This window comes from Amblyomma americanum, chromosome 1 (genome assembly GCF_052857255.1).
Source record: "Amblyomma americanum isolate KBUSLIRL-KWMA chromosome 1, ASM5285725v1, whole genome shotgun sequence".
Taxonomy (NCBI): Eukaryota; Metazoa; Arthropoda; class Arachnida; order Ixodida; family Ixodidae; genus Amblyomma; species Amblyomma americanum.
This window is the reverse complement of record NC_135497.1, coordinates 458332086-458351297: the sequence shown is the minus strand read 5'-3', so window position 1 is coordinate 458351297 and position 19212 is coordinate 458332086. Positions and strand designations below refer to the sequence as shown.

Genomic DNA, 19212 nt, shown 5'->3' with positions numbered 1-19212 from the left:
CTGTAAAGGGTGTGATTCCCCTAGCCTAGCAAACATTGTGCAAAGCCTGCCATTTTCTAGCCTGCAAGACAGCAAGAAAATAAATAATTTCAGGGCATATGGCAATAAAATTTGTAGGGTTTTCAAAGGACTATGCAATAAATTAATTGAGATTACATAAAGCAGACGAGAGATAGGCATTTCATCACTCGTCACCTCAATGCAAGAAGTTTTAAGCTAGCATCAATAACACCGAAGATATAGACGATTTAAAATTACGCTCCTCCTCTCCCCTCTCAACTCGTACACGCGGGGCACCAGACAAAAATAAAGAAAACAGCTCTGGGACTGGGCCCCGCCCATGAATACGTCATCCGCTGACGTTCCTTTTGCAACTTCCGGTTGTCGCTCCTAGCACCCCAGCAGCAGCGTCGGCGGCGTGATTGCGGCGCGCGTCGGGTTTCTTTGCTTGTCGTCTGTTGTAGTTAGCAGTAATAGACCGGAACCTCAAGGCACGACTGCTCGCTCTTACGGCCGCGATGGGCATCGAGCCCTATATGTTCACGCCTTACCGACTGAACGCCAGTGACGACAGTAGCGACTCGGCGAGCCACTGCGAGTGGCTCCGGAACTCCATACAGAAGGAGGCGGCAGAGGAAAATTGAAACCATATGCGCGAAGGCAATGCCCTGGCTCGCGCTTGCCCGAGCGAGTCGTGCGGTGGCACGAGCAGACGATTTTCACGGCTACCGGAAGTGTGCCTGTGACTTCGTGGCTGCCGTGGCTCCAGCGAATGAGAGCGTGTGGTGGCCTGGCGACGTCATGGGCACAGTGACGTCTTTTTTCACGATATAAGTTTAAAAATCGGTCACTACGAGGACACCAATCAGCCAGCAAATTTTAAAAAACACGGTTTTTAAAAATTCATAATAAATTGCCGGTTCAGTTTCGAAGACTCATACTTGGTGTGAATGCTTCTTAGCATCATTTCTATGCATTGAAAACATTTACAAGTGACTTATTATTCATTGCATAGTCTCATAGTCTCTTTAACGCAGTAAAACTGAGTAGAGGTCATGATTTTGCTTTGCTGGGCCGTCGACACATCTGGGGACAATATTACACTCCTGTTAAGCTTGTCTGATACAGCCGCCGCGGTGGCTTAGTGGTTATGGCGCTCGGCTGCCGGCCTGAAAGACGCGGGTTCGATCTCGACCGTGGCGGTCAAATTTCGGTGGAGGCGAAATGCTAGAGGCCCGTGTACTGTGCGATGTCAGTGCACGTTGAAGAACCCCAGGTGATCGAAATTTCCGGAGCCCTTCACTACGGCGTCTCTCATAGCCTGAGTTGCTTTGGGACGTTAAACCCCTATAAGCCTATTTGCACTGCAGATGTGCAATTCACGGCATAACTGTGTTCTGCAGTTTAACACGAGGTGTGTTTGGCTGCGGTGATAGCCTAGTGCTCTCGCGCAGCGGCCTGCAAATCTGATCAGTTCACCTCGCCGCGGGTTCGACTCCCAGTGGTGGATGTTATCTTGATTTCTTTTTAACTTACCTGATGTATCATCGCTATTGCTAGGAAACTGCACAAGATCCAATGATCCCAAAATTCCTGGTTGATGTTAGTGAGCAAAACTGCTTTTGCACTAAAAGCTTATGGGTTGTATGTGTACTCGCAGGTGGTATCGAAAATCACAGATAGCAAGTGAAAAGGGTGATGTCATCAAGCGTCCTTATAGTACAGCAAGTCGAGCACTGCCACTTCAGACAATCGTATACATGTCGCTCCTCTATACAAACCTACCACTGGCCGACCTCCATGTGGCGTCATTCATGACCTGACAGTCGTACCAAAATTGTGACGCGTCGCAGCGCTGACATCAGTCCAAGCCAGCCCAAGTCATGCTGCCGAGCGTTCATGTTAAGCATGCTGATGGCGGTACAACCTTCTCGTTAAGCTCAATTACAATAGTTGCCAACATCTCATTAAGGCTGCAGAATTCCTTTTTGTTTCCAGGGATGTCACATCTAGCTCTCTCCTTGACATTAATCAGCAACATAGTACGGTGTCACCCGTTAACATTTTATATGCTTCATCTGCCCTCCTAACATCACTAAACCCTAGACATCCAATACCTGGAAATTCTTCTAACACTGCCAGGCTAGCCTCACTCTTAAGGTTTTTGCGTTACATGTTGCCAGGTTTAGTTTCCAATGGCAGCCTGTCTGGATCGAGCGATTGTTAGGACTCTCCACTGCATTGTTGTTTAGAGTGCCGCCTTGGTTAGTTGCTCTGCGGCTGCTGGGTATTGAGAGCTAGAGGTTGATTGACTGCAATTAGCCATGGATTAACCATAATGGCATAAAGATCGGTTGATGCCAATGAATGAAGGTCCTCCTTTGGGGCATTTTGCCACTTCTTTCTTGAGCTGTATCTGACTGTAGTAGATGCATAGTTTATAGCCAGAAACTCAACTGTGAGAGCTTTAAAAATTTCAAAACCGCCTTCACTGCTTTCCTCTTATATTAATGTTAGGTGCAGTGCACTACAAACCTTGCTTATGGGGGTGGAGGACAAGGGTCCAAGTGGTCGGGAGGGTGCACTCACACTCAAACCGTAGGCAGTCGCTAAGTAGGTGCCCGATCCGCTCATCAAACCCGTAGTTCTCACGTGCAGGACAGTCTGCCATTGTGATGAGGTTCGAATAGGCATTTGTAAATGCCACTCTGAGCCGCTGGTGACAAACAGCGTAGAATCGCAGTGGGAGAGGTCATACGGTATATCTAGTCTTTAGGGTTAGGAGCCGAGCACCATAACTACCGAGCCACCCTGGCAGAGTAGATGGCAGTTGTATTGTATAATGGCATAAAACCACTAGCAGGTTTTCGCTTCATCCTTAAACTCCCATTTGATGGGTAAATAAGGGCTGGGTACGCAGTACCTCCAAAGTAAACCAAATCAATTTGTTCTTTTTTAGTTTCACATTACATATGACTGAATTGCTTAATAATCAACAAGAAAACGGTCACTAAGCATGGACTCGCAAGTTATTTGCTGCCATTCTATTAACTGGTAATGGGTGCTGCCAGGGGTCACAACCTCTAAGAGTGTCAGTCAAATGGCTGAAATAGTCCTTACATTTTGGTTGGTATATTTGCCCTTTGTTTTGGTGGAGTCAAGGGGTGGTTCCATATGTGTGCACAAACATGGCTGAACTTTAGGTTTCCCACTGCCAAAGCATGCCTTTGCCTACAAATTGCACAGTGTGTGCTCCTCTTTTCTTCTCAAACCAAATCAGGGGCAAACCTGAAGCGCTAATTACTTGTGGCTGTTCATATTATGAACTAACGGATGGTGCATTATGTTAATCCATTGGTGTCTTGGTTGAAGTTAGTGTTTTTCATTTAATGCATGTGGTACTTGATGAGAATATGCAACAGCAGTAAAGTGGCTTCTAAACTATAAAGGTAGTTTTTTTGCACATGGTGCTTGTTTATTTGTGACAAGTGCACACGTAAGCAGATTGTTCATATTCGCCTGTGTCCTTGATAGTGGTTGTTTTTTCTTGTGGATTCAGTTTTTCTACCTCAGTAATGAAATGCAATCTGAAATACTCATACTTTTCAGTGCTGGATGTTTCATTATGTTAGAAATGTGTAGCCCTTGCTAGTAGCGCATATCATGTGGACATTAAAACAGCTGAAGTGCGTGCTATTCAGTTTTAAGTGGTCATGCAGTAAACTACTGCAATCATTACGAAAACCAAATCTTTTTTTTAATACTGAAGACATCTGGCATGTATACTACAGCCAGAAGTGGTTGAAACTGCACAAGGATATGCTTCAATTTTTAAAATATTTTACATTTCAATAATTGTCATGCCACTTCTTCAGGAACACCCATGCTGTAGATCAGCTGCACAGCAGCTTAAGAAGCAGCAGGAGGAGATTTCCTGCCTGAGAAATGAAGATCAAAGTTTGAAGAGGCAGCTGGAAGCAGCCGAGAAAATAGCTGGTGAGAATTCTGAGATGGCTTCACATTCCTTGCACTTGAAATTTTAGTTTTGGCATGAAACCTGTTCTTGCAATAAATCATTAAGTGCGTGCGTTTTGTGCTTGGAGGCATTACGTCATACATGTCTGAATACTTAGCATAACTGTGTGCAGTCTGCTGGTTCTTGATCACCACTTCACAGATACAACTGTTCTATGCCCGAAGCATACATTTGTACTGTGTTCGTGCTTAGCGGGTGTAATGTTTCCTCTTCTACAGCACTGTTTATTCTTTGCCTTTAACTGTCAACACTTTCAGATCAAGATGGTCTCTTTATAAGCACGCACCGTTGGGCATTGTTAGTATTGCCATATCTATTGCTTAACGAAAATATTTGCCTGCCTGAGTTTTCAAACTTCTGTCTGTGCTGACATTGTTTACTGATTTCATTTTCCTCTTGCTTCTTTTTCTGCTTCACCATTGCCCCGACACTCCTTTCTCACAGTGCAGCACAGCAAAATGGTTTGTTCTGATTAACCTTCCATGTCTTTCCTTTTCCTTCTCCTTGCTTGTAAGCACAAGTCATAACAATCTCTTTCTTGGTGTTCATTTCAGATATGAGTGTTTTAATCAGGCTGGTTAACAATGCAATAATCATTTTTAATGTAAGACGTCTGTGTTTGTTTTTAAGCAGAGCGACATCTCGGACATATCTTGCAATTTGAGATTTTATTTATGCGCAATATACTCTAGGGCATCTCATGGACTCAAGCAAGGCCCATCATATGAACTGTGTGAAAATGTTTGCAAAAAGTTCTTCAGTTGATAGCTTGTGGATAGGCTTTGCACTTGGAGATGTTTCTTCATTTTTAAAAAATGTGTTTGTCAGCCAGTTGTATAGATGACAGATAGTGTTCAACCTAACACCCAGTTTCTGGAGAATCTTTGAGAGAGCCTTGATACAGTACACTCCACTGAGATGGCTCATCATTTTGTACATGAACTAGGTTGAATTCCAGCTTTATTCTAAGTAGCTATAAACCTTTGGTTCCACACATTGCCGAGCAATATTCACTACTAATGATAATAAACTTTCCTAGAATCTATGCGGCTGCTACAGCTTAGATGCTAGGCCCCTTGCGCTTTTTGAAGGAGGAAACGAAACCTTGTGGCAGTATTTTTATTCGTGTAAATTTAAAATATAGGCCAGCGATAGGAATGCCTCTTGAATATTTGTGTATTTTGGAAAGGAAAATGTACGAAGCCTGCTCTGCGAAACAGGCATTGGCTACCCTTAACATGCCGAGAAACCGGTGTTTTTGTTTTAAAGGGCCCCTGATATCATTTTGATGGGCTCATTCTAGTGGACCAGACTTGTAGAGGTGGTCTTTGTGGGCATTCGAGTCATATTTGGAAGCTCTGCATGGACCCTATCATTTGGAAATAATTTTTACAAAATCTGCTCGCAGTAGCTTGCAACCGGTTACGGAGACACGCCTCACCGCCTCTGCCCACTGATGTCATTGGGGTGGGGGACGCACGATGAGGTGTGTCTCCTTAATCGATTGCGAGGTACTGCGAGCAGAGATTTAAAAATTATTTCAAATTATAGGGTTCATGCACAGCTTTCAAATATGAATTGAATGCTTACAAAGACCACCTCTGCAGATATGTTGCACTAGAATAAGCTCATCGAATTCATTTCAGGGCCCTTTTGACTGATTCCATACTTTTTTATAATGGTAGATGTTTATAGGTGTGTTTTGTTTACAACTGGAAAATAGACTACTTACTTGCGGGTTGCTGCCTGGGCTTTGAGTGGTGTGCTCACATTCTTCCTGTTTTAATAGAATGCTAACAATTTTCTTTCCCTGTCCATTGCAGTGCCAGCCAAAATAGTGAAACGGCTGGAGAGGATGCTGGAGTCCAAAAAGGAGCCAGATCAGCCTGTTGTGCCATGTTCAAAGGTTTGTGAGCTAAAATATGATCGTTGCACATACTCTTGAATATACAAGTGAGGTACTCTTCTGCGTTTGAAATTTTCTCTGGCATTCGATAGAGAAGTTATCACGGCTTCTTGAATTCATGCATGAGCACATTAGAGGCATGTCCTAAAATGTATATCTGCATGTCTGCAGACCGTCGCCCCACCGGACAGTGAAAGGGAGAATCGCCAGAAAGAGGGCACTGCGGGTGATCGGCAGCACATGCATGTTTTCCGCTTAGCCAGCCACGTGCAATAATCCTTGTTGCTTCCTCAAGGCATGGAGACGAAATGCTAAATCAGACACGCAATGGTGCCTTAGTATACCAACTGAGCCGTCTACAACCATAAATTCCTCAAATCTTTGCCGCGAAGTGCTGAGCACGAACAGGTTATGAAACACGTATCGAAGAAATGACCAAATTAAGTTATGACTGGCTGTGCACTAATCAGTTGCAGTGTGATCAGTCCTAAAAAAATTGGCAATTGAAAAAGTTATTGTAGAGGCATGCATGTAAATAGATGCTCAGGAAACCCCAAAAAGCCCTCCATCATACCTCGGTGTACCATAGATCCAATTTGAGGACCCCTGAAGTAGATGGTCATACAGTGCAATATGCTCAGGTAACGTGAAAGAGCCCATGCTTTCCTTGCAGGCACTTCATCTAGTCGCTAGGCTATTACAGCACTACAATTCGCAATGAACCCATTAATGCAGGATCTCTTTCGAAAAATTTTTGCAGTTGCAGTACAGTTAAGTAATTTCCTCGCATTAAACAACTGCTGACATCCCAACTGCACAGAGGATAACGGGCAATCTAGCATTTCCATTGAAACAGCTGAATTTGCTTGCTTGCCTTTATCTTTGATTGCTGTGCTGTTTGCAGGTTGACATTGGGACTGGTGTACTGGTTGACCGCACCATTCTTCAAATGTTGGAGCGGCAGTGTCAAAGCAGCCCTGGGAAATTCGCCAGGGCGCTCCTTCGGAATGTGTTCACGGAGGAGAAGTTGAGGGGAAAGTCCCTCTATGGGATGAAAAATAACGTGCAAAAGGGCCTTCCTGTGAAGGAGGCCCTAGACCCTGTTCGGCTGTCTGCTGTGATAGGTGAGTGTTCCATCTCTTCTCTGCTTGCTTGCTTAAAAATTAAGGGCCAAACTATAGCAAAGCATTGAAGAAGGAAAAGTATAGGCCATGTAGTTAAGTTTGAGTTTTAAGTTATGAGAGAGACCCGGCTGCTTGCAAGACTTTAGAGCAGTCCCTTTCAACACTCCACTGCCTCGCTGCTCAGAAATTTGGTGCACTTCTTTTATGGGCTGTACTGTCATGGCTTCAGCCTAGAAGGCTAATTCTTCTAGCGCCAGATTAACATAACATTCCACAGCACGACAGCACTTGCAAGTGTGTGTGTATTGGTTGCACCCATGGCGACAGCACTGCTTTTGTGCCATATTATGGCACTTGGCACCCCCCTTTTCTATGTCTACATAAACTTTTCCATAGGTGAAGACTACAAGGTCCACAGACCGCAAACTGCCTTGTGCTAACATTTCTCATGGTTGTTTATTATATTATTTCTACCAGAAATGTGTGCTGGCAGATATCTTAGCCCACATGGTATGCTGAAAACACCAAACCTGGCATGTGCAGTGCGAAGGTGGAGGGACCACATGAGTGGGGATGTTTGCGTGGCTGGCAGAAGTGTGTGGGCAAATAGGCTGACATATTTTATCAGTCACCCAATGCATAGCTTAAAAACAGACGCTGCACCATGAGAAAGTGCTGGCACGTGCCGCATTTGCTCGCGTATAACCTGCACCGAAATTTGAAAAAACACCTTTAATAAGTGAGGGTGCGAGTTACCTGCTAATTTTTTCTTTTGGGGGGGTCAGCTTCACAGCAGTGCGCGATGGCGGCGTTCCACGTGTAGTCTGCCATTCTCATTGTCGTCAACGCTTGTCAAGTCGACGAGGGGCCAACGAAACGTGTAGCGGAATCCACATTCAAAGTCTGTTTATTCTTCCCCCGCCATTGGCCACGTTTTCTTCAGCCAGTGTCGGGCACTCTTTCATGTACTGCACCCCAGTTTGCACTATTTCCCTGCTTTGTTTTGGCGTCATGAGTGCGACTCGGTGGCAGTGTTTCGCAGCGAAAGAGAAGCTAAGCGGAAAATTTCTCTTGCTGCCGACGATATGTGCCAAAGTTGTGCTTTCACTGTCTACGCTAGACAGCAAGGTCACGGCGTTTAGCTTAATACTTCCCGCGCTTCCTTGACGGACCTGGCGGGGCCATGTTATCCACAACCCAAGTGTGCACTACACCGCTTGTCAAACACACTCAAAGACTAGGCACTTTTCGTTCAAAGCAATCACAAAATGGCGAATGGATGTAACTTCATGAAGACGGAGCGTCACTCTGTCGACACGGTCGGAGAAATCCAAGTGACGAAACGGCGAATGACTGTATGAGACCCGCTGTGGTGGCTCAGTGGTTAGGGAGCTCGGCTACTAATCCGGATTCCCCGGGTTCGTACCCGACCGCAGCGGCCGCATTTCAATGGAGGCGAAATGCACAGGCGCCCCTGTGCTGTGCGATGTCAGTGCACGTTTAAAGATCCCCAGGTAGTCGAAATTACTCCGGAGCCCTCCACTATGGCACCTCATTGTTCTCTTAGTCCCTTCTTTATCCCTTCTCTTAATGCACGGTTCAGGTGTCCACCGAGGTGTGAGACAGATATTGCGCCACTTCCTTCCCCCAACAACCAGTTTTTAATTTTTAACGTATGAGACAAGCGATAACTGCCCCCGAGAATTTTGGCAAAAAAAGCAAGTTGACGGCGATGACTATCCGACTGCCACCTCGAAGTGTCAGAGATCGCAGGGACCTCTACTGGCAAAAATGAGGTACCAAAAGTATTTCAAGCCAATCCAACTGCAGAGTAAATCCACCTCAATCCAAGATGGCGCCTTTTGCGCCAGCAAAAAGCCAATAAGATGGCCGATTTTGGCCCGCAGGCGACTAAAATTAGTCTGAAAAATCAAACTTTCGGACTTTGAAAGTCCAAAATATCCGTCGTGAATACGTATGCGCTTCTATGGGGTAACTGACAGTGCCTCATCGAACTCCGAATTACTCGTCGGTTACTGCACTTTATTACTTGCTAAGGAGGCACAAGATAAACTGTGCGTTCATGAAATTTAGCGTTCTGTAAGCTCGGTCCTCATGACTCATTTCTGGTGCAAATAGCTGAAGCAAGCATGGGCACATTCAGTTGGGTGAGGTATGCGAGATCTGCCTTACCACTATGAAGGTTACCATAGGCCAAAACAGGCTACTGTATGAATAATAGGACTCTTTAGCAGACTGTTTTGTTTGAAGCAGAGTAGAACATCTGTGCTGACATGCTTTCTTTGTGGAGTGCCATGGAAATCAGAGCTATAAAATTGAATGTTCTATACACAACTGTAATTAATGCACAAGTAGCATGGCAGTGGTTCTTTAGGAAGGTAGTTTTATCTGCTTGTGCAGTTTAATTGCTTTTGCTGCTTTTGTGTACTTAGCATTTATCTTAGTATAACCCAGCCTGCCCAACATTGTAGTTTATTTTTTTGCAGTTACTGTTTCTCAGTGGTTGTGGATGTCGAATTTTCTTTTACTTTTCCTGAACAATTATTATTGCTGAAACTGTTCAAGACGGACAGTATTGAAGTGCACATTCTGTGTGTAACCCGATGCTTTAGTGTACTCTCTTCTGTTTCATGTACAAGGAGAAAGTAAGCATAGTATGGTAATGTTCACCGAGTTGAGGCAGCTAGTTGTGGCAATAGTTTCAGTTGATATCATGCAAGCAGTGACAGGCATATTGACTCATTCTTGACGGCACATGTAATTTCATGCATGCCCCAGTGCAGTGGCTCAGTGGTTATGCACTCGGCGGCCATATTTCAGTGCACAGAACGCCATGTGGTTCAAATCTGGAGCCTTCCACTGCGCGCCCCTTATAGCCTTGTGTTGTTCTGGGATGGTAAACCCTATATACCATACCAGTATGATGAGTTGATCAAGGGCAGTGCACACAAATAATATTGACTTTGTGTTTCAGTTGATATGTAGCACACTGTAATTGTGATTTGTTTTATATCTTTGCAGGGTACACGTGTGACCATTTTCCTGGAGTCAATGTGGCGTATTTAAAAAACAGCCTGGCAGCACTCCTTGCACGGGAACTAAAATAAACTGAAATGAGTTCAACTATTATTTCCTGCCTTCTGTTATAAAATGAATATCCAACTATATTTGTTGTTGGTCAGTAACAACGCGCAGAATATGCTCATAATCTACACCTGACAGAACTACTCGTCTCTAAGCTAAGCAGATATCTGAAATATCACTTCTTGAAAGATTTGCGAGTTGAATGAGTGTGATGCAGTAAAATGGTTGCTTCATCCAAAATAGTTCAAACCAGCTGTGCACGAAAAAATTACTAATGCATGCCCACTTTATCCAAGGTACACACTGGCTTCATCACCTAGAAAGTGCACTAGCCTGTCTGGAGGTGAATTGTGATATGACGCAGCTAAATTAACATGACGTACATACTACAGCTTTAAGCTGTACAAAACTCATGGAAATGGGGATGAGTCAGGCAAGCTTGTGCTTATCTGCCAGGTGGTAGTAAATTTAGAAGGACAAGTTGATTTCTATGGTGCATAGTAGGAGATGAAGCATTGCATTGGGGAGGTGTACCTGCCTGCCACCAGCTCTGACTGTAGGTCCTGGCTGCCGATAGCTAGAAAGGCACGAGGTAGTAGTGATCGCTGTACAGTATGCACTGTACTGCGGCCTGGAAGTTTTCTGGACCAGGAATCATTCGCCCAGCTTATTCATTGTGGCATTACTTTCACCCCTCAAGCTCATCACCATTTTGTACTCTTCAATGATCCGGAACAATCGCTCATGGCCCCAGATAGTGTTACAAAGACGACGAGGCTGGCAGTGGCATGGTGCTCATGCCTAACTGCCATTAAATCATATCTCTGCTGTTGTTCATCGCGCCTGATTCTTTGGCTGGCCGCCACGTGCCAAGTTAGCTGCTGGCTAACTTATGATCGTACACATTTTTTGTTGTTTATTGGTCGAAATTCAACAGATAATCAACTTTTAGCTTTTCAACATAACTTCAACAGAAAATCAACAGCAGTTAGTGTTGAATTAATTCAACACATGCACAACAGAAACTCATGTGCCAATTTTCAACATGGGTTCAACATGCTGTCAACACTGAATCACCCAAAACTCTCCACCTTTTCAACACAATTTCAACAGTGTGTGTTGATATGGGTTGCTGGAATTTCAACACAAAGTCAACATGGATTTTTGTAAGGGATGGTGGACTATGACAACGTGAAAGCAGCTCTTTCACGGCGCCTGTCTATAAAAGACACGCCATCTATGCAACTGCTTCATCACTCCTGGCTGCTCCGGCTGCCGCGAGGCCACGATTCCCTGCATGACAGTTGGCGCCTCCAGCAAATCATCCTGCTAGGTCGGCGCTACCCCACTGCCGCTCTTCCTTGTGAAGAGTGGGCACACGTCAACATATGAAAGGCGCTTTTGTACATTCCTATTAGGTCACTCGTCCGCAGGAGACTCTTCTGAGGGCAACGGTTTTCCCACAGCCGCTACCTGCTCATTAGTTCGGCGCAGCGTCCCAACCTCGGTGAAAGTTCCCAGTCAGAGCTGTTCTTTTCCCACCGTCTACTGTGGCTTAAGAAATACCTCGGACAACACCTCTCACACAATGTTCTAATTTCTTATGTTCTCTACCTTTGCATAAGTATATACATCTCCCTCGGCCCCTTCCTCTGTGCAGCTGGCAGCCACGTTCAAGAAAACTTTTTTTTTCTCCCAAGTACTTCAATTCTGTGGACTGACTGGGATCCACTTTGCTTTCGTGTGTAGAAAAGTGTATTGTTACCTCGCTGTAACACGAGCGCGGACGATGACACGGACTACACAAGAACAGGATGGCGACGAATGAAATGAACTGTTCACTGGATCGACCTCGTGCGCAAAGAGAAAACGAACCGGTGGCGTCGACAGCACCAATTGAACACGGTGGTAGTCGGGATTACAATGCCCGCCGCTCTCGGCCGCGATGTTGCAGGTAATGGACCTAAGCCACCGTGTATAATCCCGAACATCGTAGAAGGCGTCGCGCGTGATCATGGCCGTTTTAGAGGGATCTGGTCAGATCTCGCGGAGTAAAATGATAAGGCCGATGGTCATTAACAGAAAAAATGCACGAAAAACAAACATAGTAAGGCCCCGTGAAAACATAGTCCCTTCGACTCGGATTCGCAGTGGTATATGGAGATATATTTTGACAATTTTTGTCAACAAAATGCGTGTTGTGCACAGGCCTTCCGAAGTCGCGCAGCGAATAGAAAGAAGCAGCCGCTCTCACTACCACGTCGACGGCGTTTTCTCTAAAAGTTTGTACACTGTCACCTCGGCCGTGACTGTTCACAGCACTATTACGGGGACAGCGAGTCTTGAGATGGCAAAAACTTTCGGGGCACCACGAGCGCAGTTCTTACCTTTGTCCTGTCGAGACTCCCAAGACGTGGCCCCTGCGCAGTCGGTGACCTGCCGGATGCGAATGGAGAAGCCCTGACGGGGACTGCCCTGGTCTGAGCGGAACACCAGAACTTTCTCCGTTTCCGGCTGGTAGAAAGGAAACTTTTCTGCATACAAATGTGTACCGTCCCTATGCGTTGGCTTCGATGCCAGAATTTTTACCGGCAATCCATTCGTTCTTTCAGTGGCAAAGAAACGTTAGGACAAGGGTAGTGGTGCCCTCAGAGAAATAAATGCGAAAGAGGCCAGTTGTAATTGAAACCAAGCAATGCTTATGGAATCTCACTCTTCATGGTGGTGTTAATGTTAAAGAAGAAAAGTAGGTGCGAAATCATTTACATTGAAAATAATTTCTGCACAAAGTACTCGTGAACCATTTGTCGCCGGTGTGACTCGAACCCACGGCCTTCGCATGTCGCGTGCAGCGTTCTACAAATTGAGCTGCTGCAGCGGGTGTCTCGGTTCCTAATTTCGAATTTGTGTTGTATATTTTTTCGATTACAGATGAATACTGTAGAGCATCGCAAGCTAAATGTAGGTCGTGAGTTCGAATCCAACCGGCGGCATGCGCTTGTGTTTTTGTCTACCTGCTTAAAAAGTTATAAGTAACTGATTACAAAACTAATTTTCAACTAAACTTGATGCCATCACGAAAAGCAGTATTCCCCTATGCGTTTCTTTGGCGTCACTGACTGTTGACCTCTTTCGTACATGCATAGCAACATGCAGCAGTCACGCGTGATGCCGATGGCGTCACTTTTTGTATCTATCATTAAGTGTCAAATGATAAATAAAATGGTCAGTGTATCTTGCGACCAACGCCCTGGGACAGGCGTACAGCCATTGCATACTGATTTGTTACTAGAAATAACCATTCAGTAGCAATCGTCATGGCGATGTGTCTCTCCTCCAACGTATCTCCGCAGCCGTACTTCCGTGTCGCATCGTGCAAAACGGCGCTTTGTATCCAGTCACACGGGAATTTAAAAGGCCATTAAAACGAGGATCTAAATAAATGACCTTCCGACTGATTGTACGCAAGCAATTTTAAAAGGCATGCGGTAAATATCGTACGTAGGTGACCGAGCGACCCACAGCTATCATCATCGTCATCATCAGCCTGACTATACCCACTTCAGGGCAAATGCCTCTCCCATGTCTCTCCAGTTAACCCTGCTGTCCTTTGCCAGCTGCGGCCATCGTATCTCCGCAAACTTAATCTTCTCCGCCTACCTAACTTTCTGCCACCCCCTGCTTCGCTTGCCTTCTCTTGGAATGCACTCCATTACTTTTAAGGACCAGCTGCTATCTTGGCTTCGCATAACATGCCCTGCCCAAGCCCTAGTTTTTTTCTTCATTTCGACAAGCATGTCATTAGCCCGCGTTTGTTTCCGCACCCACTCTGCCCGCTTCCGGTCTCTTGACGTTACACCTAATATTTTTCTTTCCATAGCTAGCTGCGTTGTCCTTAAATTAAGCTGAACCCTTTTCGTGAGCCTCCACATTTCTGACTTATGGTTCTCTAACGTAGTTTAAAGAATGAAATCGCGTTCTCTCAAACTTTATGGCCAAGAACTATAGCACTATCTTGTTTGCAGGTAGATAATGGCAGGAAAGATTCTGAAAGTATAAAACTGACTTCTACCGTGGCGAGAAGAATTTGTACGGAGAGGACTCGGAATGGCACTACTCATTCCTGGCTAAGTAGCAAACAAGGCTTGCTGCTACTTGTGAAAGGGCAGCCAATATTATTCTTCTATATTTCGTTACAAAGATAAGTGTGGACACTGGAATACGTTCAAGCATTGAAATGTATACACAATGTATTTACACCAAGACGCGCGCGCACATCTTCAACGAGACGTGAAGACAGCTATATGCAGCTAATGAAAAAATGCGACATGTCCACCGAACCACAGATATGACAATTTTCAGGCGCTTAACTCCACAGTACGACGAGTAATCAGCGACAGCTGGTTCGCGAAATGATTAACACAATGATGAAGCTACGCATGACTGCCACTGAACTTTGCCGCGGCCACTCAATTGCCACTGAACAAACAAAAATAGCTGCAGTGGCTCAGGAATGACTGGACATATTCATGGCTGAGGGAAAATGTACTCTGCATGCGTCAAGGTCTGGGTTAGATTCTTCGCTTTGAATTGGCTTGTTCAAGTTGGCAGTCGCTGGTGGACAGTGAGTGACCAAGTTAGGGTGACTATGGTCTCAAGCTGGCAGCTTTGCACATAGTGTGATTATAGTCGTCTATCCTTTTGCTGCGGCATCGGTCATGCGGGCCGGATGATGACTACTCAAAACCGGGGGCACTAAGCTAATACTGCTAGCGCTGTAGTAAAATAGAAGAGCATGTGGAGGCACAGTGTGGTCAGCGGGCAGCGGTACTCACGGACGCTGTTCTCGGGAAGCGTGCCGCAGAGTTTGCGGCCGTCCACTTGCAGGTGCTCGTACTGGCAGTCCGGGTTGTGCTCCATGTCGAAGCGCGTGAAGAGCACTTCGAGCGCGCACGTAGCGCTGTCGTAGCGGCGCACCACGTAGCGGCATATGGTGCGCGCAGGGTACGGGCCCGGGAAGTTGGGGCTCTGGATGGTCATCTCCAGCGCCGTGAAGGTCTGGTCACAATCGGCGGCGGGACGCACTGGGCCCTGGCCGGGACCCGGACGAGGATACGGGCGAGGGCCTGCCCACTCGGCTGAAAACAGCAGAATTCGGCTCCGTGAGTTTGGTCATGGGATGAGTAGGGATGAAAAGTATGCCAGAAGAAGGGAATAAGGCACAGGGACGTCCAAAGTGTATGTGGAGAGAACCGGTGGATCTAGATCTTCGGCAGAGAAAGCTGACAGTGGAAACTGCCCAGTACAAGAAGTAGAGTCACTCATCAGAAGCAGCGATCCAAGTTTGATAATATAAAGGGGAATATGTAGAGACGCAATAGGACCGGCGCACCTTGTGGACGTGTAGTCTAGCGTCTCTCGCGGTCCCGCCAGGAGAGGAAGTTGCTGCAGGATGAAGGCTGACAGTTCTCTGGGTACACGCGGAGAATTCCTGTGGTGCTGCGGGAAGCGTTGGCTTTTACCTCGCGTTAACAAAATTCGATACAGCGGTCTAGTTTATTTGTTTTTGCAACCATGCGGCGCCTGAGAAGAATATAGCACTACTCTATAGCATTCATGCTAGTACATAGCATTTCTGTTACGACAGAAGGTAGCAGGAATACAGCTGTCTCGTGTAGGCTTTGACGCGTTCCAGTAAGTCTTTCGAGTAATACGAAAATGGCGCCAACTGTCTATGCACGGCGCATTTTCGCGTTTCAGATAAGCGCCCTTATCACTCTACGTGTCGTTTGTACTCGTTTCTTTTTGTGGGAGAATGTTATGAATAAAGGAAAGGAACCGTAATGTGCCTCTGTGTGAACAGGGTCCTAAGGGCACTATTCGCACAATCAGGCACATTACAGGCACCCACAGATGGAAAGGAAAGCTGCGTATTAGAAGTCTCACAGAGGTAGACACCTTAAAGAAATTGTTTTTCAGGAACCGAAAGGGGCAGTAAATGTTTTACTTTTTGGTGGACACCCGACCTGCGCCTTGAGGAAGGGGTATGAAGCAAGGAGTGAAAGATGGAAAAAGAAAACAGGCGCCGTAGCAGAAAGTTCCGGAATAATTAAGACCACTTGGAGGTGTTCAACACGCACTGACGATCTCCCCGAATAGAGAAACAGCACCGGACAGTATCACGGAAAGGAGATTAGAAGTGACCAATCTTTACTAGAAAAGGGTGCAAAGAAATATTCATAACTGCTCAACCGCATTTCATTTTTCGGCGGGAGGCAGGGGGGGTGGGGGGTAGTCGAACACTTTCCGTGACCCAGACTTTTAAATGTGCAGTCTTGTTTATTTTCTTTCTAAGCTCTTTTCAAAGTTGGCGACAATAAAAGTATGATATCCCCAGCGTAAGAAACAAATGTAGCGTTAACTGTTGAGAGTAAGATATTGTCAAGAAGTGGTGACTGCAGTCCGGAGAGAAGCGTAGCAACAAGCGTGCTCGGCGGTCGGCGAACAGAATGTCCGCCGCTGTCGGCCATGCTCAATTTAAAGCTGATAGTGAACTTTCGAGAGTAAGCGTCGAGTTACTAGAACATTCTGTTACATTGTGGAACCAGCTCTGCCTGGATACGATCAATCACAATAAATCTTGTCGCGTCTTGGATCGCAAAAAAAGTGATAAAGCGGCATGCCGGCAGCTTTGAAGAATGAACAAACACTGCAAAGATTCGCGGCAGTATCTTATGCAAATTAACAATAATAGAGATCCTAAATTCCTTCCTTGTAATACACCAGTGATAACTGGCTTCCTCAAGGAACTGACGTAGTTTGCGCCTACGAACTGCGTCCTGTATGAAAGGTAAGATTTAATGTATGCATAGATGGTTCCTCGCACACCTTCCTGCTTTAATCACGACTTTTTCACTCTCACCAAATTACCACCCTTCACCTTGTTCAAAAGAAGAATGTCCATTTTGTTTATTCTGACATAGTTGCGTGCCCAACTTTAAGAAAATAATTAGTTAGACACATTTTGTATCAACGTTCTTAGACTCTATTTCACAACTTCTTATGCCTGCCGCTCGCTGCCGTACCTGCCGTGGACGTCGCTGTTCTCGCGACGCTGTATCTGCTCTCACCTATTGAAGTGGCTGTCGTCGCTAGTCGGTGTGGAAAAATGATGATTGGTGGCGTTGTTTCTGTTGCCACATGTGCAGCCGGACTCAAAGCAGGATGGCATGTGTAACACTCACTTGAAGTCAGAAAGTGCACAGATATCACCACAAAGAGGTTTTCACAATCCCTCCGAGCCCCATTCATGCAACAATCAGCTTGAAAATACGTGTACCTGTCCTGAAACATGCGACATGCCCACAGCAACTAAGACATGAACATTGGGAGGCTAAAATGCGCATCTCAGACTCTGAGACTAAGCTTAGAACCATCCGACTGGTTGAACACGCCGCCCGGGTCCACGGATTCCAAGCCGTTGTCTAGGCGGTTGGGCTCAAGCTCATCCTAAATCTGTCGGAAAATAAAGTTATATTCTACTGCTACTAGCCTGTCGTAACTGCAATGAGCGAAACTCCTGCGACAGCAGACGATGTAGAAAAGCTCGCCTGCAGCGCCGCTAGTTCCCACAAACGCCACTTTAGCCACCTGCAGAGTGCAGCTGCGAAACTGAAAATCTCGAATAATGTTGTTTCGTATAGCAGAGACGTGCTAGTATAGACGTATGGCAGTTGACCGGACGGTGGCTGAACACGCGCAGTGGCTGGGGTGCAGCCAGTAGGGGCCACTTGGCGTGCGCAGCCAGCGTCCGGTACCCTGGTATATGTCTACGATAGTATGTGTCCGCTAGGCTAAAATAATGGCTGGTGGTTTAAAAATGCTAAGCACGAAATATTGTGCAAGAGCATGGCTTTCTGCAGCTGGACACAGTCGCCACGTACGTCAAACGCGATTGAGGTGTCCACTGACCCAGGGAGCCAGTTATGCGCCTGTGCTTACCTCCAAAACAACGGAGTCTCGGCCTTCAGCCTTCCGCTAGTTTTAAGAAAAGGAAAGGCACATAACTGCCTCGACTTGTAGGTGGATCCACTGCCTACTCAATGCACGACTTGCTGCTCAGAGGATTCACACATGCCCAGACACACACCGCTGAAACTCGGGGACTGCGTCTAGAAGTGTTTTCGCTCTAGAAACTCTAAAATCACTGCATAGTACGTCTTGCCGTTTCAGTCGCAGGTGTAAGCATAAAAGAAGCTTTTGTCCAGCAGACATATCTTCACTCGTTCATTGCACCTACATCAAGTGACTAAAAGCAAGTTCCATTATATCGCACTCATTACCCACCATGCAGTTTCCTCTAAAGGAGAACTTCTATTTTCTGACTGTGGGTCAATATGATGTCTAGAAAATAAGGTTATTTGTCTTTTTTTACAATTTGGTATCTTTTGTCATGCGTGAGTTCGACTGAGTCGAAGCCTTAGTTTTTCTACTTTTCTATCGTGCACCTTTTTTTTCTTCCTGTATCTTTGGTACCCTGCTTTTGCTACATGTTGGCTACCATCCTACACTCATTTGCAATGCCTTTCCACTTAAAGGGACTATGCACTAAATTAATTGAGATTACGTAAAGCAGACGAGAAATAGGCATTTCATGACTCGTCACCCCAGCGCAAGAATTTTTAAGCTAGCATCAATAACACCGAAGATATAGACGATTAAAAATTACGCTCCTCCTCTCCCCCTCAACTCGTGCACGCGGGGCACCAGACAGAAATAAAGAAAACAGCTCTGGGACTGGGCCCCACCCATGAATACGTCATCCGCTGACGTTCATTTTGCAACTTCCGGTGGTTGCTCCTATAACCCCAGCAGCAATGTAGGCGGCGTGATTGCGGCGCGCGTCGGGTTTCTTTGCTTGTCGCCTGTTGTAGTTAGCAGTAATGAACCCGGACCTCGAGGCGCGACTGCTCGCTCTTACGGTCGCGATGAGCATCGAGCCCTATGCGTTCACGCCGTACCGCCTGAACGCCAGCGACGAC

At 46.0% G+C, this 19212-nt stretch overlaps 1 protein-coding gene and 1 long non-coding RNA gene across 2 annotated transcripts in view; one reads left to right on the top strand and one right to left on the bottom strand.

Annotated features, from left to right (window-relative positions):
• Window positions 1–19212, bottom strand: part of LOC144116022 (cubilin-like) — a 264621-nt gene that overhangs the window by 22093 nt on the left and 223316 nt on the right. The window contains exons 27-28 of the mRNA XM_077650682.1: window positions 15007–15309; window positions 12559–12705 (exon numbers count right to left, since the gene is read on the bottom strand). Of these exons, the coding sequence (XP_077506808.1) occupies window positions 12559–12705; window positions 15007–15309 (450 nt within the window). The remainder of the gene's footprint in view (window positions 1–12558; window positions 12706–15006; window positions 15310–19212) is intronic.
• On the top strand, window positions 6976–10216 carry LOC144116023 (uncharacterized). Its single transcript, XR_013311681.1, has 2 exons — window positions 6976–7066; window positions 10109–10216. It is a non-coding gene; the product is annotated as an uncharacterized LOC144116023 (long non-coding RNA).